Source organism: Pristiophorus japonicus, chromosome 13 (assembly GCF_044704955.1).
Source record: "Pristiophorus japonicus isolate sPriJap1 chromosome 13, sPriJap1.hap1, whole genome shotgun sequence".
NCBI lineage: Eukaryota > Metazoa > Chordata > Chondrichthyes > Pristiophoridae > Pristiophorus > Pristiophorus japonicus.
Window position 1 is genome coordinate 187,011,327 of NC_091989.1, and position 24,966 is coordinate 187,036,292.

At 51.1% G+C, this 24,966-nt stretch overlaps 1 gene segment (V, D, J or C); it reads left to right on the forward strand.

Annotated features, from left to right (window-relative positions):
- LOC139278226 (Ig heavy chain C region, secreted form-like) overlaps positions 1–24,966 on the forward strand; it is a 76,464-nt gene that overhangs the window by 37,726 nt on the left and 13,772 nt on the right. The window contains 2 exon segments of the C gene segment in view: positions 14,067–14,387; positions 20,853–21,158. Coding sequence covers positions 14,067–14,387; positions 20,853–21,158 — 627 coding nt within the window.

The window sequence follows — 24,966 nt, forward strand, 5'->3', positions numbered from 1 at the left end:
TGATATATACCAGAAAAAGCAAGGGACCCAGTACTGAGCCCTGCGGAACCCCACTGGAAACATCCTTCCAGTCACAAAAACACCCATCAACCTCATATGGTAATGTAGTGTATGAGGCCCATCCGGTATAATGAACAGCCTCAGTCAGCATTGCACGGATATTAAAAATATCTCGGGATTTATTGTTGGGATTAAGGACACTTCAGTTTGTTTTCCTTAGGGAAGAAGCAGTTTTTAAAATTCAAAAGGGAGTTAGATGTGGCCCTTACGGCTAAAGGGATCAAGGGGTATGGAGAGAAAGCAGGAATGGGGTACTGAGGGAATGATCAGCCATGATCTTATTGAATGGTGGTGCAGGCTCGAAGGGCCGAATGGCCTACTCCTGCACCTATTTTCTATGTTTCTATGAATTGAGAAAGCAGGTGAAGTGTATAAGGGAGCAACAGGCCAGTCAGCCTGACTTCAGTGGGGAGACTTTTGGAGACAATATTGGGGTAAATAAGGAAAGGTTTTACACAGCGAGTTGTTATGATCTGGAACGCAATGTGTGAAAGGGCGGTGGGAGCAGGTTCCACAGTATCTTTTAAATGAGAATTGGATAAATACTTCATGTGAAAACCTTTTACAAGGTTATGGGGAACAAGCAGGGGACTGGGATTAATTCGTGAGCTCGACCAGGCGTGGCTGGCTGACCGGTCTCCTCCTCTGTCTCATTCCACAAAGCTGTAATTGCCTTTGGGTGGTATAGTAAATCGGTTAATGGCAAATCAGCAGCTGGTATCACACTCCGTCTGAGTTAGCATTCCATTGACATCAGTGTAAAGTAAGGCTCCCTCTACATGGCCCACCAAACACACCCAGGGCAGGTACAGCACGGGGTTAGATACAGAGTAAAGCTCCCTCTACACTGTCCCACCAAACACACCCAGGGCAGGTACAGCACGGGGTTAGATACAGAGTAAAACTCCCTCTACACTGTCCCATCAAACACTCCCAGGGCAGGTACAGGGGGTTAGATACAGAGTAAAGCTCCCTCTACACTGTCCCACCAAACACACCCAGGGCAGGTACAGCACGGGGTTAGATACAGAGTAAAGCTCCCTCTACACTGTCCCATCACACACTCCCAGGGCAGGTACAGCACGGGGTTAGATACAGAGTAAAGCTCCCTCTACACTGTCCCATCACACACTCCCAGGGCAGGTACAGCATGGGGTTAGATACAGAGTAAAGCTCCCTCTACACGGCCCATCAAACACTCCCAGGGCAGGTACAGCACGGGGTTAGATACAGAGTAAAGTTCCCTCTACACTGTCATATCACACACTCCCAGGGCAGGTACAGGGGGTTAGATACAGAGTAAAGCTCCCTCTACACTGTCCCACCAAACACTCCCAGGGCAGGTACTTTGGAATACCTGTTCTTTAGGTATGAAAGCAAACTGCAGCAGTTTAGTTTCATTTAAAAAGTGCAAAACAAATCAACAAGAAGGTGGGAACGCTCTGGGGCCCTCATTGTGGGAGACGGCAGAGCAGTTATTGTCCCATGACAGAAACACATGATTTGCCATTCTTCAATATTCTGTGAGGCTCAGGGACTGAATACGTTTTTGCTTCAATGTGAAGTCAGTGACCAGTCCGGTTAGATTCTGAACAAAATCACTTTATATTTCCCATGTGTTCTCGAGCTGTACTGTTCCAGTGAAGCACTCGATCTTAGTGCTGTGCCAATTCCATGTCATCATTTATCCCCTAACTGGGTTAGATTTCACAGGTTCCAGTGTCAGCTGTGGCTCAGTGGGCAGCACACTCGCCTCGGAGTCAGGAGGTTGTGGGTTCAAATCCCACTCCAGGGACTTGAACATTTAAATCCAGCCTGACACTCCAGTGCTGCACTGTTGGAGGGGCAGCACTGAGGGAGTGCTGCACTGTTGGAGGGGCAGTACTGTCGGAGCGCTGCACTGTCGGAGTGCTGCACTGTCGGAGGGGCAGTACTGAGGGAGCACTGAGCAATGAGATGTTAAACTGAGGCCCCGCCTGCTCTCTCAGGTGGATGTAAAAGATCCAATGGCTCTATTTTGAATAAGAGCAGGTGGGGCTATCCCTGGTGTCCTGGGCCAATATTGATTCCTTAATTACAACAGTGACTACACTTCATAAAGTACTTAATTGGCTGTAAAGCACTTTGAGACATCTGGTGGTTGTGAAAGGTGCTTTATAAATGCAAGTATTTCTTTTTTTTAACCAAGCTTGATCGTCATGCATTAGAAGTGGTTGTGAAAGGAAGAACTTGCATTTATATAGTGCCTTTGATGATCTCAGGATGTCCCTGAGCGCTTTACAGCCGCTGAAGTACTTTTGAAGTGTAACATAATGAGAGCGAGTTTGTGCACAGCAAGCTCCCACACAAAACAAGCTGGTAATGACCAGATCATCTGTTTTTGTGATCTTCAGGGATAAGTATTGGCCCAGGACCTCAGGAAATCAGCTTAACCATTCACCTGAAAGACGGCACCTCCAACAGTGCGGCGCTCCCTCAGTACTGCCCCTCCGACAGTGCAGCACTCCCTCAGTACTGCCCCTCCGACAGTGTGGCGCTCCCTCAGTACTGCCCCTCCGACAGTGCAGCACTCCCTCAGTACTGCCCCTCCGACAGTGCGGCGCTCCCTCAGTACTGCCCCTCCGACAGTGCAGCACTCCCTCAGTACTGCCCCTCCGACAGTGCGACGCTCCCTCAGTACTGCCCCTTCAACAGTGCGGCACTCCCTCAGTACTGCTCCTCCGACAGTGCGGCGCTCCCTCAGCACTGCCCCTCCGACAGTGCGGCGCTCTCTCAGTACAGCCCCTCCGACAGTGCGGTGCTCCCTCAGTACTGCCCCTTCAACAGTGCGGCACTCCCTCAGTACTGCTCCTCCGACAGTGCGGCACTCCCTCAGTACTGCCCCTCCGACAGTGCAGCACTCCCTCAGCACTGCCCCTCCGACAGTGCAGCACTCCCTCAGCACTGCACTGGGAGTGTCGGCCTAGATTTATGTGCTCAAGTCTCCGGAGCGGGACTTGAACCCATGCCCACGTGAGTCCGAGGCGAGAGTGCTGCCCACTGAGCCACTGCCAATGGGCGGCTATTGTCCATCTGTCCCCAAAGACAACATTATACTGGCATTGGAGGCAGTTCAGAGAAGTTCACCAGGTTGATTCCTGAGATGAAGGGGTTGACTTATGAGGAAAGGCTGAGTAAGTTGGAGTTTAGAAGACAGAGAGGTGACCTTATTGAGACATATAAGATTCTGAAGGGGCTCGACAAGGTAGACACGGAGAGGATATTTCCCCTCGTGGGGGAATCTACAACTAGGGGAATAGTTTCAGAGTAAGGAGTTGCCCATTTAAAACTGAGATGAGAAGGACCCCCACCGATCCCGCTCTGACCCCCACCGACCCGCTCTGACCCGCACCGACCCCGTTCTGACCCACACTGACCCCCACCCACCCCGCTCTGACCCCCACCGACACCGCTCTGACCTCCACCGACCCCGCTCTGACCCCCACCGACCCCAATCTGACCTCCACCGACCCCGCTCTGACCCCCACCGACCCCACTCTGACCTCCACCGACCCCGCTCTGACCCCCACCGACCCCGCTCTGACCCCCACCGACCCCGCTCTGACCCCCACCGACCCCGCTCTGACCCCCACCGACCCGCTCTGACCCGCTCTGACCCCCACCGACCCGCTCTGACCCGGCTCTGACCCGCTCTGACCCGCTCTGACCCCCACCGACCCGCTCTGACCCGGCTCTGACCCGCTCTGACCCCCCGGTCCCAGGGTGGAAGATGACCGACTGATATCGCCGTGCCGCCCGCTCTGGAAATGTTCAGCAGCTCCGGCCGCGGCTGGGGTCAGAGAAACGTTTCCGGTCCGTGACCTTTCATCACAACTTTGTTTTCAAATTCAGATCTCCAGGTTTTTATTTTGTTTTCCTGTTTTTAAAAAAGACTCGCCTTTGTACAGCGCCCTTCACAGTCGCAGGGTGACCCCGGGGGGTGTACCCGGGGGCTTCACAGTCGCAGGGAGTCCCCAGGGGGTGTCCCCAGGGGGGTGTCCCCGGGTGGCTTCACAGTCGCAGGGTGTCCCCGGGGGGTGTCCCCGGGGGGGTGTCCCCGGGGGGCTTCACAGTCGCAGGGTGTCCCGGGGAGGTGTCCCCGGGGGGGTGTCCCCAGGGGGGCTTCACGGTCTCAGAGGGGGTGTCCCAGAGGGGGTGTCCCCGGGGGGGTGTCCCCGGTCGCAGGGTGTCCTCGATCGCAGGGTGTCCCCGGGGGGTGTCCCGGGGGGGTGTCCCGGGGGGTGTCCCAGGGGGTGTCCCCAGGGGGGTGTCCCCGGGGGGGTGTCCCAGGGAGGTGTCCCCAGGGAGGTGTCCCCAGTCGCAGGGTGTCCCCGGTCGCAGGGTGTCCCCGGGGGGTGTCCCCGGGGGGCTTCAGATTCGCAGGGTGTCCCCAAGGGGTGTCCCCTTGAGGGCTTCACGGTCCCAGAGGGGGTGTCCCCGGGGGGCTTCACAGTCGCAGGGTGTCCCAGAGGACTACGCAGCCAATGAAGTACTTTTGGAGTGTGGTCACAGATTGTCGGGTCATTATCACATTGCTGTGTGTGGGAGCTTGCTGTGCACAAGTTGGCTGTCGCATTTCCCACATTACAACAGTGACCACACTCCAAAAGTACTTCATTGGCTGTAAAGTGCTTTGGGATGTCCGGTGGTTGTGAAAGGCACTATATAAATGCGTCTTTCTTTCATTCTTGCTCTCTCTCCTTTCTCTCTCTCTGTTACTCTCACCCTCTCTATCCTGCACAACCTCCACACACACACACACTTGTTCCTTAGTTTTTAGCAATTTCTTTCCCCCCGTCAAATTCTGGGGAATGGAATCACCTGTGATAACGTGTCCGTTTACATCAATCTCTGCCCAGTCCGATCCTTGCCCTATTCCTGAGAGTTCATTAATCACCGCCATTAATTGCCTTTTACTGCAATCGCTGTATCATCAAGGGCTTAGATTTTCTTTTTAATTTTTCAGGCCAGTGTGGCTGGCATTTATTGCCCATCCCTAGTTGCCCTGGGGGTGTGTGTGACTGGAGTCACATGTAGGCCCAGACCGGGGAGGGGGCGGCAGGTTCACTTCCCTGAAGAACGTTAATGAATCGGGGTCACAGTCTCAGAATAAGGGGTCGGCCATTTAAACCTGAGATAAGCAGAAACTTCTTCACTCAGAGGGGGGTGAATCTCTGCAATTCTCTGCCCCCGAGGGCTGGAGGCTCAGCCTTTCAGTATATTTAAGACGGAGATCGATAGATTTTTGGATATTAAGGGAATCGAGGGATATGGGGATAGTGCAGGAAAGTGGAGTTGAGGTCGAAGATCAGCCATGATCTTATTAAATGGCGGGGCAGGCTCGAGGGGCCGAATGGCGGACTCCTGCTCCTAATTCTTGTGTTCTTATGAACCCGGTGGGTTTTTACCACAATCCGACAGCTTCTCCCGAAGGAAAAGGGGTAAGCTATTTAGGACTGAGATGAGGAAAACTTCATCACTCAGAGAATTGTGAACCTGTGGAATTCACTACCACAGAAAGTTGTTGAGGCCAGTTCGTTCGATATATTCAAAAGGGAGTTAGATGTGGCCCTTACGGCTAAAGGGCTCAAGGGGTATTGAGCAAAAGCAGGAATGGGGTACTGAAGTTGCATGATCAGCCATGTCACAGGAACCAATGTCCTCGGGGGAGTGTTTGCTAGAGCTGTTGGGGAGGAGTTAAACTAATATGACAGGGGGATGGGAACCAATGCAGGGAGACAGCGGGAAACAAAATGGAGACAGAAGCAAAAGACAGAAAGGAAATGAGTAAAAGTGGAGGGCAGAGAAACCCAAGGCAAAAAACAAAAAGGGCCACTTTGCAGCAACATTCTAAAGGGTATAAGTGTGTTAAAAAGGCAAGCCTGAAGGCTCTGTGCCTCAATGCGAGGAGTATTCGGAATAAGGTGGACGAATTAACTGTGCAGATAGCAGTTAACAGATACGATGTGGTTGGCATCACGGAGACATGGCTCCAGGGTGACCAAGGCTGGGAACTCAACATCCAGGGGTATTCAACATTTAGGAAAGATAGACAGAAAGGAAAAGGAGGTGGGGTGGTATTGCTGGTTATAGAGGAAATTAATGCAATTGTAACGAAAGATATTAGCGTGGATGATGTGGAATCGGTATGGGTGGAGCTACGGAATACCAAGGGGCAAAAAACGCAAGTGGGAGTTGTGTACAGACTTCCAAACAGTAGTAGTGATGTTGGGGAGGGCATCAAACTGGAAATTAGGGGTGCATGCAATAAAGGTTCAGCAGTTATCATGGGTGACTTTAATATGCATTTAGATTGGGCTAACCGAACTGGAAGCAATATGGTGGAGGAGGACTTCCTGAAGTGCTTCCTGGGATGGTTTTCTAGACCAATATGTCAAGGAACCAACTAGGGAGGAGGCCATCTTAGACTGGGTGTTGTGTAATGAAAGAGGATTAATTAGCAATCTCGTTGTGAGAGGCCCCTTGGGGAAGAGTGACCATAATATGGTGGAATTCTACATCAGGATGGAGAATGAAATGGTTAATTCAGAGACCATAGTCCAGAACTTAAAGAAGGGTAACTTTGAAGGTATGAGGTGTGAATTGGCTAGGATAGATTGGCGAATGATACTTAAGGGGTTGACAGTGGATGGGCAATGGCAGACATTTAGAGACCGCATGGATGAACTACAATAGTACATCCCTGTCTGGCGTAAAAATAAAAAAAGGGAAGGTGGCTCAACCGTGGCTATCAAGGGAAATCAGGGATAGTATTAAAGCCAAGGAAGTGGCATACAAATTGGCCAGAAATAGCAGTGAACCCAGGGACTGGGAGAAATTTAGAACTCAGCAAAGGAGGACAAAGGGTTCGATTAGGGCAGGGAAAATAGAGTACGAGAGGAAGCTTGCAGGGAACATTAAAATGGACTGCAAAAGCTTCCATAGATATGTAAAGAGAAAAAGATTAGTAAAGACAAACGTAGGTCCCCTGCAGTCAGAATCAGGGGAAGTCATAACGGGGAACAAAGAAATGGCAGACCAATTGAACAAGTACTTTGGTTCGGTATTCACTAAGGAGGACACAAACAACCTTCTGGATATAAAAGGGGTCAGAGGGTCTAGTGAGAAGGAGGAACTGAGGGAAATCCATATTAGTCGGGAAATTGTGTTGGGGAAATTGATGGGATTGAAGGCCGATAAATCCCCAGAGCCAGATGGTACTTAAGGAGGTGGCCTTGGCAATAGCGGATGCATTGACAGTCATTTTCCAACATTCCATAGACTCTGGATCAGTTCCTATGGAGTGGAGGGTAGCCAATGTAACCCCACTTTTTAAAAAATGAGGGAGAGAGAAAACAGGGAATTATAGACCGGTCAACCTGACATCGGTCGTGGATAAAATGATGGAATCAATTATTAAGGATGTCATAGCAGCGCATTTGGAAAGAGGTGACATGCTAGGTCCAAGTCAGCATGGATTTGTGAAAGAGAAATCATGCTTGACAAATCTTCTGGAATTTTTGAGGATGTTTCCAGTAGAATGGACAAGGGAGAACCAGTTGATGTGGTGTATTTGGACTTTCAGAAGGCTTTCGACAAGGTCCCACACAAGAGATTAATGTGCAAAGTTAAAGCACATGGGAGCGTGCTGATGTGGATTGAGAACTGGTTGGCACACAGAAAGCAAAGAGTAGGAGTAAATGGGTACTTTTCAGAATGGCAGGCAGTGACTAGTGGGGTACCGCAAGGTTCTGTGCTGGGGCCCCAGCTGTTTACATTGTACATTAATGATTTAGACGAGGGGATTAAATGTAGTATCTCCAAATTTGCGGATGACACTAAGTTGGGTGGCAGTGTGAGCTGCGAGGATGATGCTATGAGGCTGCAGAGTGACTTGGATAGGTTAGGTGAGTGGGCAAATGCATGGCAGATGAAGTATAATCTGGATAATTGTGAGGTTATTCACTTTGGTGGTAAAAACGGAGAGATAGACTATTATCTGAATGGTGACAGATTAGGAAAAGGAGAGGTGCAACGAGACCTGGGTGTCATGGTACATCAGTCATTGAAGGTTGGCATGCAGGTACAGCAGGCGGTTAAGAAAGCAAATGGCATGTTGGCCTTCAAAGCGAGGGGATTTGAGTACAGGGGCAGGGAGGTGTTACTACAGTTATACAGGGCCTTGGTGAGGCCACACCTGGAGTATTGTGTACAGTTTTGGTCTCCTAACTTGAGGAAGGACGTTCTTGCTATTGAGGGAGTGCAGCGAAGGTTCACCAGACTGATTGCTGGGATGGTGGGACTGACATATCAAGAAAGACTGGATTAACTTGGCTTGTATTCACTGGAGTTCAGAAGAATGAGAGGGGAACTCATAGAAACGGTTAAAATTCGGACGGGTTTAGACAGGTTAGATGCAGGAAGAATGTTCCCAATGTTGGGGAAGTCCAGAACCAGGGGTCATAGTCTAAGGATAAGGGGTAACCCATTGAGGACCAAGATGAGGAGAAATATCTTCACCCAGAGTGGTGAACCTGTGGAATTCTCTACCACAGAAAGTTGTTGAGGCCAATTCACTAAATATATTCAAAAAGGAGTTAGATGAAGTCCTTACTACTAGGGGAATCAAGGGGTATGGTGAGAAAGCAGGAATGGGGTACTGAAGTTGCATGTTCAGCCATGAACTCATTGAATGGCGGTGCAGGCTCGAAGGGCTGAATGGCCTACTCCTGCACCTATTTCCTATGTTTCTATGTTCGATTAATCTCCCAATCAATGTCAGTGCATTAATCTCCCAATCAATGGTCACCGTATTAATCTCCCAATCAATGTCAGTGCATTAATCCCCCAATCAATGTCAGTGCATTAATCTCCCAATCAATGTCACCGCATTAATCTCCTAATCAATGTCAGTGCATTAATCCCCCAATCAATGTCAGTGCATTAATCTCCCAATCAATGTCAGTGCATTAATCTCCCAATCAATGTCAGTGTGAACACTGGGAGAAATTTAGAACTCAGCAGAGGAGGACAAAGGGTTTGATGAGGGCAGGGAAAATAGAGTTCGAGAAGAAGCTTGCAGGGAACATTAAGACGGATTGCAAAAGTTTCTATAGATATGTAAAGAGAAAAAGGTTAGTAAAGACAAATGTAGGTCCCCTGCAGTCAGAATCAGGGGAAGTCATAACGGGGAACAAAGAAATGGCAGACCAATTGAACAAGTACTTTGGTTCGGTATTCACGAAGGAGGACACAATCAACCTTCCGGTCAGAGGGTCTAGTAAGGAGGAGGAACTGAGGGAAATCCTTATTAGTTGGGAAATTGTGTTGGGGAAATTGATGGGATTGAAGGCCGATAAATCCCCAGAGCCTGATGGACTGCATCCCAGAGTACTTAAGGAGGTGGCCTTGGAAATAGCGGATGCATTGATAGTCATTTTCCAACATTCCATTGACTCTGGATCAGTTCCTATCGAGTGGAGGGTAGCCAATGTAACCCCACTTTTTAAAAAAGGACAGAGAGAGAAAACAGGGAATTATAGACTGGTCAGCCTGACTTCAGTAGTGGGTAAAATGATGGAATCAATTATTAAGGATGTCATAGCAGCGCATTTGGAAAGAGGTGACATGATAGGTCCAAGTCAGCATGGATTTGTGAAAGGGAAATCATGCTTGACAAATCTTCTGGAATTTTTTGAGGATGTTTCCAGTAGAGTGGACAAGGGAGAACCAGTTGATGTGTTATATTTGGACTTTCAGAAGGCTTTCGACAAGGTCCCACACAAGAGATTAATGTGCAAAGTTAAAGCACATGGGATTGGGCGTAGTGTGCTGACATGGATTGAGAACTGTTTGTCAGACAGGAAGCAAAGAGTAGGAGTAAATGGGTACTTTTCAGAATGGCAGGCAGTGACTAGTGGGGTACCGCAAGGTTCTGTGCTGGGGCCCCAGCTGTTTATACTGTACATTAATGATTTAGACGAGGGGATTAAATGTAGTATCTCCAAATTTGCGGATGACAGTAAGTTAGGTGGCAGTGTGAGCTGCGAGGAGGATGCTATGAGGCTGCAGAGTGACTTGGATAGGTTAGGTGAGTGGGCAAATGCATGGCAGATGAAGTATAATGTGGATAAATGTGAGGTTATCCACTTTGGTGGTAAAAACAGAGAGACAGACAATTATCTGAATGGTGACAGATTAGGAAAAGGGGAGGTGCAACGAGACCTGGGTGTCATGGTACATCAGTCATTGAAGATTGGCATGCAGGTACAGCAGGCGGTTAAGAAAGCAAATGGCTTGTTGGCCTTCATAGCGAGGGTATTTGAATACAGGGGCAGGGAGGTGTTGGTACAGTTGTACAAGGCCTTGGTGAGGCCACACCTGGAGTATTGTGTACAGTTTTGGTCTTCTAACTTGAGGAAGGACATTCTTGCTATTGAGGGAGTGCAACGAAGGTTCACCAGACTGATTCCCGGGATGGCGGGACTGACCTTTCAAGAAAGACTGGATCAACTGGGCTTGTATTCACTGGAGTTCAGAAGAATGAGAGGGGACCTCATAGAAACGTTTAAAATTCTGATGGGTTCAGACAGGTTAGATGCAGGAAGAATGTTCGCAATGTTGGGAAAGTCCAGAACCAGGGGTCACAGTCTAAGGATAAGGGGTAAGCCATTTAGGACCGAGATGAGGAGAAACTTCTTCACCCAGAGAGTGGTGAACCTATGGAATTCTCTACCACAGAAAGTTGTTGAGGCCAATTCACTACATATATTCAAAAAGGAGTTAGATGAAGTCCTTACTACTCGGGGAATCAAGGGGTATGGCGAAAAAGCAGGAATGGGGTACTGAAGTTGCATGTTCAGCCATGAACTCATTGAATGGCGGTGCAGGCTAGAAGGGTCGAATGGCCTGCTCCTGCACATATTTTCTATGTTTCTATGTTTCTATTAATCTCCCAATCAATGTCAGTGTATTAATCTCCCAATCAATGTCAGTGCATTAATCTCCCAATCAATGTCAGCGCATTAATCTCTCAATCAATGTCAGTGCATTAATCTCCCAATCAATATCAGTGCACTAATCTCCCAATCAATGTCACCGCATTAATCTCCCAATCAATGTCAGTGCATTAATCTCCCAATCAATGTCAGTGCATTAATCTCCCAATCAATGTCAGCGCATTAATCTCTCAATCAATGTCAGTGCATTAATCTCCCAATCAATGTCACCGCATTAATCTCCCAATCAATGTCACCGCATTAATCTCCCAATCAATGTCAGTGCATTAATCTCCCAATCAATGTCAGTGCATTAATCTCCCAATCAATGTCACCGCATTAATCTCCCAATCAATGTCACCGCATTAATCTCCCAATCAATGTCAGTGCATTAATCTCCCAATCAATGTCAGCACATTAATCTCTCAATCAATGTCAGTGCATTAATCTCCCAATCAATGTCAGCACATTAATCTCTCAATCAATGTCAGTGCATTAATCTCTCAATCAATATCAGTGCACTAATCTCCCAATCAGTGTCACGGCATTAATCTCCCAATCAATGTCAGCGCATTAATCTCCCAATCAATGCCAGCGCATTAATCTCCCAATCAATGTCAGTGCATTAATCTCCCAATCATAAGAACATAAGAACATAAGAATCAGGAACAGGAGTAGGCCAACTAGCCCCTCGAACCTGCTCCGCCATTCAACAAGATCATGGCTGATCTGGCCGTGGATTCAGCTCCACTTACCCGCCCGCTCCCCGTAACCCTTAATTCCCTTATTGGTTAAAAATCTATCTAACTGTGATTTGAATACATTCAATGAGCTAGCCTCAACTGCTTCCTTGGGCAGAGGATTCCACAGATTCACAACCCTCTGGGAGAAGAAATTCCTTCTCAACTCGGTTTTAAATTGGCTCCACCATATTTTGAGGCTGTGCTCCCTAGTTCTAGTCTCCCCAACCAGTGGAAACAACCTCTCTGCATCGATCTTGTCTATCCCTTTCATTTTTTTAAATGTTTCGATAAGATCCCCCCTCATCCCTCTGAACTCCAACGATTAAAGACCCAGTCTACTCAATCTATCATCATAAGGTAACCCTCTCATCTCCGGAATCAGCCTAGTGAATCATCTCTGTACCCCCTCCAAAGCTAGTATATCCTTCCTTAAGAAAGGTGACCAAAACTGCACGCAGTACTCCAGGTGCGACCTCACCAATACCCGATACAGTTGCAGCAGGACCTCCCTGCTTTTGTACTTCATCCCTCTCGCAATGAAGGCCAACATTCCATTCGCCTTCCTGATTACCTGCTGCACCTGCAAACTAACTTTTTGGGATTCATGCACAAGGATCCCCAGGTCCCTCTGCACCTCAGCATGTTGTAATTTCTCCCCATTCAAATAATATTCCCTTTTACTGTTTTGTTTTCCAAGGTGGATGACCTCACATTTTCCGACATTGTATTCCATCTGCCAAACCTTAGCCCATTCGCTTAACCTATCTAAATCTCTTTGCAGCCTCTGTGTCCTCGACACAACCCGCTTTCCCACTAATCTTTGTATCATCTGCAAATTTTGTTACACTACATTCTGTCCCCTCTTCCAGGTCATCTATATATATTGTAAACAGTTGTGGTCCCAGCACTGATCCCTGTGGCACACCACTAACCACCGATTTCCAACCTGAAAAGGACCCATTTATCCTGACTCTCTGCTTTCTGTTAGCCAGCCAATTCTCTATCCATGCTAATACATTTCCTCTGACTCCGCGTACCTTTATCTTCTGCAGTAACCTTTTGTGTGGCACCTTATTGAATGCCTTTTGGAAATCTAAATACACCACATCCATCAGTACACCTCTATCCACCATGTTCGTTATATCCTCAAAGAAGTAAATTAGTTAAACATGATTTCCCCTTCATGAATCCATGTTGTGTCTGCTTGATTGCATTATTCCTATCTAGATGTCCTGCTATTTCTTCCTTAATGATGGTTTCAAGCATTTTCCTCACTACAGATGTTAAACTAACTGGCCTATAGTGGTGACCTGTCTTTTGTCTGCCCCCTTTTTTAAACAGAGGCGTTACATAAGCTGCTTTCCAATCCGCTGGTACCTCCCCAGAGCCCAGAGAATTTTGGTAGATTATAACGAATGCATCTGCTATAACTGTCAGTGCGTTAATCTCCCAACCAATGTCACTGCGTTAATCTCCCAATCAATGTCACTGCATTAATCACTCCCTCAGCACTGCACTGGAGTATCAGCCTCGATGATGGGCTCAAGGATCTGGAGCGGGCTTGAACCCACTACCTTCTGACACAGAGCTGAGAATGATACCATGATTCCCAACTGAGCCATACGAGGAGAGACTGGATCAACTGGGCTTGTATCCACTGGAGTTTAGAAGAATGAGAGGGGATCTCATAGAAACATATAAAATTCTGACGGGATTAGACAGGTTAGAGGCAGGAAGAATGTTCCCATTGCTGGGTTGTTCCAGAACCAGGGGTCACTCTCTAAGAATAAGAGGAAACCATTTAGGACCGAGATGAGGAGAAACTTCTTCACCCAGAGAGTGGTTAACCTGTGGAATTCTCGACCGTAGAAAGTTGTTGATGCCAGTTCGTTAGATATATTCAAGAGGGAGTTAGATATGGCCCTTACGGCTAAAGGGATCAAGGGGTATGGAGAGAAAGCAGGAAAGAGGTACTGAGGTTGCATGATCAGTCATGATCTTATTGAATGGCGGTGCAGGCTCGAAGGGCCGAATGACCTGCTCCTGCACCTAATTTCTATGTTTCTATGTTTCTATGAGCAACAATACAACTGTAAGCTGGTTGTGTCGCAGTGTAACTGTTTGGGGAAATGGCTGGTGTTATACACAACACAATCTCTCCTGCTGTGTGTGCCTGTCATGCACTTTGTTTACTGGACTTATCTGTGTACACCTATTTATCTTTCAGTTGTTCAGTCCAAACCATCTGTCTACATCGCCAACCCTTCCTGTGGCAGCAACTCCAACCAAGATGGGATCACCTTCCTGTGCCTGGTCAAAGACTTTCAGCCCAAGAGCATCATTCAGACATGGTCCACTAATGGAGCGGACATCACGACTGGAGTGAAGAAGTATCCGGCTGTCTTGGGGCAAAATATGGCGTACACGATGAGCAGTGCGCTCAAAGTCTCTGCAGCAGATTGGGAAACCAATCGGGTCTACTACTGCAAGGCGGGGTACAAGGCCAGTGAAATGTTGGTGGCTCAGACCCCAGAACCTGGACCTAAAAGTGAGTACAGACATGATTGACCATTTAAAACTGCACTGGTGTCGGGGGTGAAACTGGACGAGGAAATGTGACCAGCAATGTGGGAGGTTGTTGGGCAATAGAAGCGGTACGGAGTCCTGTGCCCCACACTCTATCCCCGGGACACCAGCGGTGCTGATGGTGGCACAATACAGGGCAATGAGAAATCACCTGAAATTGGACAATGGGCGGAGACGTAATGTCATCGGAATCGCCTCTACCGCCCGTGATATGACACGCCCGATATTCGGGTCTAAAGTCAATGAAAGTGTGTAACGGGTGACTGATGTCATACCACCCATTGGGTCGTCGATCGTGTCCCCTCCCCCACTCCCCACACACTCCCCCCCCGCCCACCCTCACCACACACTCCCCGTACCCTCCCCCCATCCCCACACACTCCCCTCTCCCCCCCCGACACACACACTCCCACCCCACACACACTCCCCACACACTCCGCCCCCCCCCTCACCACACACTCCCCGTCCCCTCCCCCCATCCACACACACTCTCCCAACACCCCTCCCACCCCCCGACACCCCCCCCCACACACACTCCCAACACCCCTCCCCCCATCCCCACACACTCCCCCCTCCCCCCCCGACACACACACTCCCCCCCCCACACACTCCCCACACACTCCCCCCCTCCCCACACACTCCCCCCCACCCCCACACATACTCCCAACCCCTGCTCCCCCTCCCCCCCCCACACACACGCACTCTCAATAACCGCCCCCCCCCCGACACACACACTCACCACCCAACACACACACTCCCCCTCCCCCCCACCCCACACACACACTCCCAACCAGGCTCTGGTTGATAGAACCCTACAGGACAGGACTCCATTGGGCCCATCGCGCTTGTACCAGCAATATCCGAGGTATCACATTAGTCCCACTCCCCCCCCGCTCTTTCCCCAAAGCCCTGCAGATTTTCCCGATTCAAGTATTTATCCACTTCCCTTTGGAAAAATATGATTAAGTCTGCTCCCACCCCCTCTCCCAGACACTGCATTCCAGATCTTAGCTTGTCGCTGAGGGTATAACAAACATTTTCTTGCTAAATTCCTCATCTCCCCCCTGGATTTTTTGCCAATTGAATTCTATCTGTGACCTCTGGCCACCCACCCTCCCGGCAGTGGTAACAGTTTCCCCCCATCCACTGAACCCCTCACAATCCGGCACACATCCATTACATTCCCCCACGGTGTGTGTGGGGATAGAGTGTACACAGAGGGAGGGTCAGCCCACAGTGTGTGGGGATAGAGTGTACACAGAGGGAGGGTCAGCCCACAGTGTGTGGGGATAGAGTGTACACAGAGGGAGGGTGTACAGCCCACGGTGTGTGGGGATAGAGTGTACACAGAGGGAGGGTACAGCCCACAGTGTGTGGGGATAGAGTGTACACAGAGGGAGGGGGTACAGCCCACGGTGTGTGGGGATAGAGTGTACACAGAGGGAGCGTCAGCCCACGGTGTATATGGGGATACAGTGTACACAATGGGAGGGTCAGCCCTCGGTGTATATGGGGATACAGTGTACACAGAGGGAGGGTCAGCCCACGGTGTGTGTGGATAGAGTGTACACAGAGGGAGGGTACAGCCCACGGTGTGTGTGGATAGAGTGTACACAGAGGGAGGGTACAGCCCACGGTGTGGGTGTGGATAGAGTGTACACAGAGGGAGGGTACAGCCCACGGTGTGTGGGGATAGAGTGTACACAGAGGGAGGGTACAGCCCACGGTGTGTGGGGATAGAGTGTACACAGAGGGAGGGGGTACAGCCCATGGTGCGTGTGGGGATAGAGTGTACACAGAGGGAGGGTACAGCCCACGGTGTGTGGGGATAGAGTGTACACAGAGGGAGGGTACAGCCCACGGTGTGTGGGGATAGAGTGTACACAGAGGGAGGGTACAGCTCACGGTGTGTGTGGGGATAGAGTGTACACAGAGGGAGCGGGTACAGCCCATGGTGTGTGTGGGGATAGAGTGTACACAGAGGGAGGGTACAGCCCACGGTGTGTGGGGATAGAGTGTACACAGAGGGAGGGGGTACAGCCCATGGTGTGTGTGGGGATAGAGTGTACACAGAGGGAGCGGGTACAGCTCACGGTGTGTGGGACACATCCATTACATTCCCTCCTGAACCTTCTCTGCTGTACATAAGGAGAACAATCCCAGCTTCTGTGGTCTCCCCATGTCACTGAAGCCCCTCATCCATTTCAGTAACTCTCCCCCACGGCCTCTCCGTGGCCTTGAATTCCTTGGTCCAGTGCGACTCCGGCAATCTGCCACAATCCACCAGCTGGGGCCTGGCCGGTGATTTACGGCGGTTGTGGGGAATATCTCCCTTGCCTTTGTGCTCTACGCCTCGGTTTATAAAGCCCAGGGTCCCGTGTGCTTTTTACTGAAAAATCTTGGCCACTTGTCCTGCTGCCCTTCAAAGGTTTGTCCCACCGGTCTCCTCGGTCCCTGCAACCCTGTAATAGGGCACCATTCACCCTCTGTAATAGGGCACCATTCACCCTGTAATAGGGCACCATTCACCCCCTGTAATAGGGCACCATTCCCCCCCTGTAATAGGGCACCATTCACCCCCTGTAATAGGGCTCCATTCACCCCCTGTAATAGGGCACCATTCACTCCCTGTAATAGGGCACCATTCACCCCCTGTAATAGGGCACCATTCACCCCCTGCAATAGGGCACCATTCACCCCCTGTAATAGGGCACCATTCACCCTGTAATAGGGCACCATTCACCCCCTGTAATAGGGCACCATTCCCCCCCTGTAATAGGGCACCATTCACCTCCTGTAATAGGGCTCCATTCACCCCCTGTAATAGGGCACCATTCACTCCCTGTAATAGGGCACCATTCACCCCCTGTAATAGGGCACCATTCACCCCCTATAATAGGGCACCATTCACCCCCTGTAATAGGGCACCATTCACCCCCTGTAATAGGGCACCATTCACCCCCTGTAATAGGGCACCATTCACCCTCTGTAATAGGGCACCATTCACCCTGTAATAGGGCACCATTCACCTCCTGTAATAGGGCTCCATTCACTCCCTGTAATAGGGCACCATTCACCCCCTGTAATAGGGCACCATTCACTCCCTGTAATAGGGCACCATTCACCCCCTGTAATAGGGCACCATTCACCCCCTGTAATAGGGCACCATTCACCCCCTGTAATAGGACACCATTCACCCTCTGTAATAGGGCACCATTCACCCTCTGTAATAGGGCACCATTCACCCCCTGTAATAGGGCACCATTCCCCCCCTGTAATAGGGCACCATTCACCCCCTGTAATAGGGCACCATTCACCCCCTGTAATAGGGCACCATTCACCCCCTGTAATAGGGCACCATTCCCCCCCTGTAATAGGGCACCATTCACCCCCTTTAATAGGGCTCCATTCACTCCCTGTAATAGGGCACCATTCACCCCCTGTAATAGGGCACCATTCACCCCCTGTAATAGGGCAACATTCACCCCCTGTAATAAGGCACCATTCACTCCCTGTAATAGGGCACCATTCACCCCCTGTAATAGGGCACCATTCACCCCCTGTAATAGGGCACCATTCACCCCCTGTAATAGGGCACCATTCACCCCCTGTAATAGGGCACCATTCACCCCCTGTAATAGGGCACCATTCACCCCCTGTAATAGGGCACCATTCCCCCCCCTGTAATAGGGCACCATTCCCCCCCCCTGTAATAGGGCACCATTCCCCCCCCTGTAATAGGGCACCATTCCCCCCCCTGTAATAGGGCACCATTCCCTCCCCTGTAATAGGGCACCATTCACCCCCTGTAATAGGGCTCCATTCACCCCCTGTAATAGGGCACCATTCACCCCCTGTAATAGGGCACCATTCCCTCCCCTGTAATAGGGCACCAATCCCCCCCCCCCCGTAATAGGGCACCATTCCCTCCACTGTAATAGGGCACCATTCACCCCCTGTAATAGGGCTCCATTCACCCCCTGTAATAGGGCTCCATTCACCCCCTGTAATAGGGCACCATTCACCCCCTGTAATAGGGCTCCATTCACCCCCTGTAATAGGGCTCCATTCACCCCCTGTAATAGCGCACCATTCACTCCCTGTAATAGTGCGCCATTTAACTTGCGTTGCCTCTTTTGTCCGTCCTTCCTACACCGAGGTCAATGGTGAGGACAATGGGGCGGAGCTACAAGTGGGCTGCCGATTGGCTGTCGGCGCCTCGAGCTCCCGCCCCACACCAATTGACACCATTTACTATTGCACCATGGAGGGAGAATGGTGTCAGTACGTCTCACACTGCACCATGGAGGGGGAATGGTGTCGGTACGGGCTCACACTGCACCATGGAGGGGGAATGGTGTCGGTACGTCTCACACTGCACCATGGAGGGGCAATGGTGTCGGTACGTCTCACACTGCACCATGGAGAGGGAATGGTGTCGGTACGTCTCACACTGCCTGCACCATGGAGGGGGAATGGTGTCGGTACGTCTCACACTGCACCATGGAGGGGGAATGGTGTCGGTACGTCTCACACTGCACCATGGAGAGGGAATGGTGTCGGTACGTCTCACACTGCCTGCACCATGGAGGGGGAATGGTGTCGGTACGTCTCACACTGCACCATGGAGAGGGAATGGTGTCGGTACGTCTCACACTGCACCATGGAGGGGGAATGGTGTCGGTACGGGCTCACACTGCACCATGGAGGGGGAATGGTGTCCGTACGTCTCACACTGCCTGCACCATGGAGAGGGAATGGTGTCGGTACGTCTCACACTGCACCATGGAGGGGGAATGGTGTCGGTACGTCTCACACTGCACCATGGAGGGGGAATGGTGTCGGTACGTCTCACACTGCACCATGGAGAGGGAATGGTGTCGGTACGTCTCACACTGCACCATGGAGAGGGAATGGTGTCAGTACGGGCTCACACTGCCTGCACCATGGAGGGGGAATGGTGTCGGTACGGGCTCACACTGCACCATGGAGGGGGAATGGTGTCGGTACGTCTCACACTGCACCATGGAGGGGGAATGGTGTCGGTACGTCTCACACTGCCTGCACCATGGAGGGGGAATGGTGTCGGTACGTCTCACACTGCACCATGGAGGGGGAATGGTGTCGGTACGTCTCACACTGCACCATGGAGAGGGAATGGTGTCAGTACGTCTCACACTGCACCATGGAGGGGGAATGGTGTCGGTACGTCTCACACTGCACCATGGAGGGGGAATGGTGTCGGTACGTCTCACACTGCCTGCACCATGGAGGGGGAATGGTGTCGGTACGTCTCACACTGCACCATGGAGGGGGAATGGTGTCGGTACGTCTCACACTGCACCATGGAGAGGGAATGGTGTCAGTACGTCTCACACTGCACCATGGAGGGGGAATGGTGTCGGTACGTCTCACACTGCACCATGGAGGGGGAATGGTGTCGGTACGTCTCACACTGCCTGCACCATGGAGGGGGAATGGTGTCGGTACGTCTCACACTGCACCATGGAGGGGGAATGGTGTCAGTACGTCTCACACTGCACCATGGAGGGGGAATGGTGTCAGTACGGGCTCACACTGCCTGCATCTTGTGGATAATTGTAGTTTCCCCACAGGCTCAGCGAGAAGGTTACAAAGTGCAGCCCTGTCGACTCCGATCCCAGACCCGGTTATGGGCACTGTGGGATCTTCAGGTCCCTGCAGAAACATTGGCTGTGAGGACAGATTGGATCGGCTGGGGTTGTTTACTTTGGAACAGAGGAGGCTGAGGGGAGACCTGATTGAGGTGTATAAAATTATGAGGGGTCTGGATAGAGTGGATAGGAAGGACTCGTTTCCCTTAGCCGAGGGGTCAATAACTAGGGGACGTAGATTTAAAGTAATTGGTCGGGGGAATTTGAGGGGAAAGTTTTTAACCCAGAGGGTGGTGGGGGTCTGGAACTCACTGCCTGAAAGGGTGGTAGAGGCAGAAACCCTCACCACATTTAAAAAGTACCTGGACGTGCACCTGAAATGCCGTAACCCACAGCTCTTGGTCGGCCGGTGTGGACACGATGGGTCGAATGGCCTCCTTCCGTGCTGTAAATTTCTATGATGCTGTGAACATACACAGCAAATCGGTCAGCATCTGAAATGTGAAAAGGGAGGCTGGTTTTCCGAGCCCAGATCTGAAAAGTAACCACACATTTCAGGAGAGGCCGAGAGAGAATCCAGTCACAATTGGGGGTGGATTGACAGGCTGAGTGAGATGAAAGGTCACCTGAGAGATCCACAGGATTCCCTTGTTCTGTTGATACCCCTCGATATCTGTCCAGGGGAACACAGGAACAGGGGTAGGCTAGTCAACCTCTCCGGCCCGTTCTGCTACTGCATTAGATCGCGGCTAATCCCAACCCCATTTAATCTGAAATCTTGCAACGTGTTACAGCTCAAGCTCCAAGCCTCATCTCGCTTGTTCCATCGCCGGAGGTTGTCTACAATCAAACCACCGCTGTCCTGGGCTGTGCCATATCTGGATTCTATCCCGACAAACTAAAGGTTTCCTGGAAGAAAGGCGGGGTAGACCAGAAGGGTATCGTTCTCCCTTCCAGACCGGGAGCCGCCGATACCTTTGAAACGGTGGCTTACCTGACGGTGCCTGTGAAGGAATGGACCAAAGGGGAGGTTTACACCTGTGAAGTGGCCCATGGACCTTCGAACCTCCCTAACACAATCAGCATGAGGTATCAAGCGGGTAAGTGGTGTCTGAGGGGGAGGAATATGGTCAGTAATCCAGCCTTGTATTAACTTAATGCGCAAATGTTCGCCCTTAACTCGTGAATCACTGTCCCGAATATCGCCCCTGGTGAGAGAGGCGAGATGTTTAGTATTTTACGTGTTGATATTGAACCGACACTTAGAGAGAGTAACTTTAACCCAAGGCGCTGGGCGGGGAAACTGCCGGGGTCGGGCTGGTCACCCGTTTACACTCTCGCCCGATTTTACTCTCCGCTGACTTCAATGGAAAGGATAATGGTGCGGAGCGTGAAACGGGCGGCCCATCGATACCTTCACCTCCTACCTGTTCCCTTCCTACTGTCTCCCAAATGTTATTTTATAGACTAGAACCAGAGAATGGTCACAGCACGAAAGGCCAGTCAGCCCATCGAGCCCGTGCTGACCCCAGCCAGTCCCACTCCCTGCCCTTTCCCCGTAGCCCGCCAATATTTTTCCCTTCAGATATTTATCCAACTCCCTTTTGAAAGCAGGATTGAGCCTGCCTCCTCCACCCTCTCAGGCCGTGAATTCCAGATCCCAACCACTCGCTGCGTAAACAAGTATTTTCTTACATCGCTTTTGGTTCTTCTGCCAATCGCCTTAAATCTGTGTCCCTCTGGTTCCTGACCCTTCCCCCAATGGGAACAGTTTCTCTCTCTATCGACTCTGTCCAGACCCCTCATGATTGTGAACACCTCGATCAAATCTCCTCTCAACCTTCTCTGCTCCAAGGAGAACAACCCCAGCTTCTCCAGTCTATCCCCGTCACTGAAGTCCCACATCCCTGGAACCATTCTCGGAAATCCCCTCTGCTCCCTCTCTAAGGCCTTCACATCCTTCCTACAGTGCGGGGCCCAGAACTGGACACAATACTCCAGCTGGGGCGAACCCGTGTTTTATACAGATCCATCATCATTCCCACGGGCAGTACTCTGTGCCTCGGTTTATGAAGCCCAGGATCCTGGAAGCCTTTATAACTGCTTTCCCAACCTGAGAACACCTCTGTCAAATCTCCTCTCAACCTTCTGCGATTTCTGCACATACACCCACAGGTAGGAAATAAATCTGCCCAGTTTTGCATTTGAATGAATTGCCACGAGCTGCTGCACCCTCTCCTGAGGGAACGTGTTCCATCGATTGACCACTCACTGAAATATTGATCCCCCACATCAGATTTGAAGTGACCAGTCCCCAGCTCCCCTTTAAGCGCAGCTCGTGTCTCTGGTTCGCCTGTTCAGGACCAGGTGAGACAGCGTGTTATGGTCCACACGATCTGCTCCCTTTTAGCATCATATAAACTCCGGATGGAGCAGAGTTCCAGGGCCGTGTGGAGCTCCCACTTTCCCAGCACGGGACGGGAGGTGAAAATGTATAACACTTAAATCTGCAACTCTTCCGATTCCAGGTGGAAACGCTGCGTGCTCTTGTTCTGAGTGTGTGCCGAAGTTTCTCTACCAGACTAACCTTAAAGTGACCCTTCCCGATGGTGACGAGCATCAATATAAATGTCACCAAAACAAATGCGAAATAAAGTGATTGGTTGTGAATGGAATTGGCCGCTGGATTTTATTACAAAGTGTCTGATGGCTTATAGACACGGCCCACAGTGTGTGTGGGGATAGAGTGTACACAGAGGGAGGGTACAGCCCACGGTGTGTGTGGGGATAGAGTGTACACAGAGGGAGGGTCAGCCCACAGTGTGTGTGGGGATAGAGTGCACACAGAGGGAGGGTCAGCCCACAGTGTGTGTGGGATAGAGTGTACACAGAGGGAGGGTCAGCCCATAGTGTGTGTGGGGATAGAATGTACACAGAGGGAGGGTCAGCCCATGGTGTGTGGGATAGTGTACACAGAGGGAGGGTCAGCCCACAGTGTGTGTGGGATAGAATGTACACAGAGGGAGGGTCAGCCCATGGTGTGTGTGGGGATGGAGTGTACACAGAGGGAGGGTCAGCCCACAGTGTGTGTGGGATAGAGTGTACGCAGAGGGAGGGTACAGCCCATGGTGTGTGGGGATAGAGTGTACACAGAGGGAGGGTCAGCCCATGGTGTGTGGGATAGTGTACACAGAGGGAGGGTCAGCCCACAGTGTGTGTGGGATAGAATGTACACAGAGGGAGGGTACAGGCCATGGTGTGTGTGGGGATAGAGTGTACACAGAGGGAGGGTCAGCCCATGGTGTGTGGGATAGAGTGTACACAGAGGGAGGGTACAGCCCACGGTGTGTGTGGGGATAGAGTGTACACAGAGGGAGGGTCAGCCCACGGTGTGTGTGGGGATAGAGTGTACACAGAGGGAGGGTCAGCCCACGGTGTGTGTGGGGATAGAGTGTACACAGAGGGAGAGGGTACAGCCCACAGTATGTGTGGGGATAGAGTGTACACAGAGGGAGGGTACAGCCCACGGTGTGTGTGTGGATAGAGTGTACACAGAGGGAGGGGGTACAGCCCACGCTATGTGTGGGGATAGAGTGTACACAGAGAGAGGGTACAGCCCACAGTGTGTGTAGGGATGAGTGTACACAGAGGGAGGGTCAGCCCATGGTGTGTGTGGGGATAGAGTGTACACAGAGGGAGAGTTAGCCCATGGTGTGTGTGGGGATAGAGTGTACACAGAGGGAGTGGGTACAGCCCACGGTGTGTGTGGGGATAGAGTGTACACAGAGGAAGGGGGTACAGCCCACGCTGTATATGGGAATAGAGTGTACACAGAGGGAGTGGGTACAGCCCACGGTGTATATGGGGATAGAGTGTACATAGAGGGAGGGGGTACAGCCCATGGTGTATATAGGGATAGAGTGTACACAGAGGGAGGGGGTACAGCCCAAGCTCGGTGCCCAGCCCAGCCCACTCCTGGTCTGTATGGTCATTCTTTGCTGGGTCACTTCGGATCGGTCCCGGCCCCACAGCTTGACCGTTGCCTCTTTGGTCTGGGCCGAGTGGGCAACAATTGGAGGACCATCTCTGGCCCAGGGATACAGTGGCGGGGGGGGGGGGGGGAGAAAGTAATGTCCCATTAATCCAGTGATGGGGGTGGGGGGGAATGTCCCATTGATCCAGTGACGGGGGGGGGGGGGATGTTCCATTGTTCCAGTGACGGGGGAGGGGGAAATGTCCCATTGATCCAGTGACGGAGGGGGGGGATGTCCCATTGTTCCAGTGATGGGGTGGGGGGAATCTCCCATTGATCCAGTGACGGGGGGGGGGGGGAGGGGAATGTCCAATTGATCCAGTGGAAGGGGAGGAATGTCCCATTGATCCAGTGAAAGGGGGGATGTCCCATTTATCCACTGACGGGGGTGGGGGGGAGGGGAATGTCCAATTGATCCAGTGGAATGGGAGGAATGTCCCATTGATCCATTGAAAGGGGGGGGAATGTACCATTGATCCAGTGAAAGGGGGGGAATGTCCCATTGATCCAGTGAAAGGGGGGGGATGTCCCATTTATCCAGTGACGGGGGGGGGGAATGTCCTATTGATCAATTGAAACAAGGGGTGGGGGATATCCTATTGATCCAGTGAAAGGGGGGGCGTAATGTCCCATTGATCCAGTGAAAGGGGGGGGCGTCTTTAATGATGTTGGTCCTGAGGCACACTGCTGAGAAAGGACACAGCAGCCCAACTGGTGCCCTGCACAACCTGATAGGTTTTGGATGAAAACTCTGGGTAGCAGAAATAGAAAAGATTCCACACCTGGAATATTGTGTTCAGTTTTGGTCTCCTAATCTGAGGAAGGACGTTCTTGCTATTGAGGGAGTGCAGCGAAGGTTCACCAGACTGATTCCC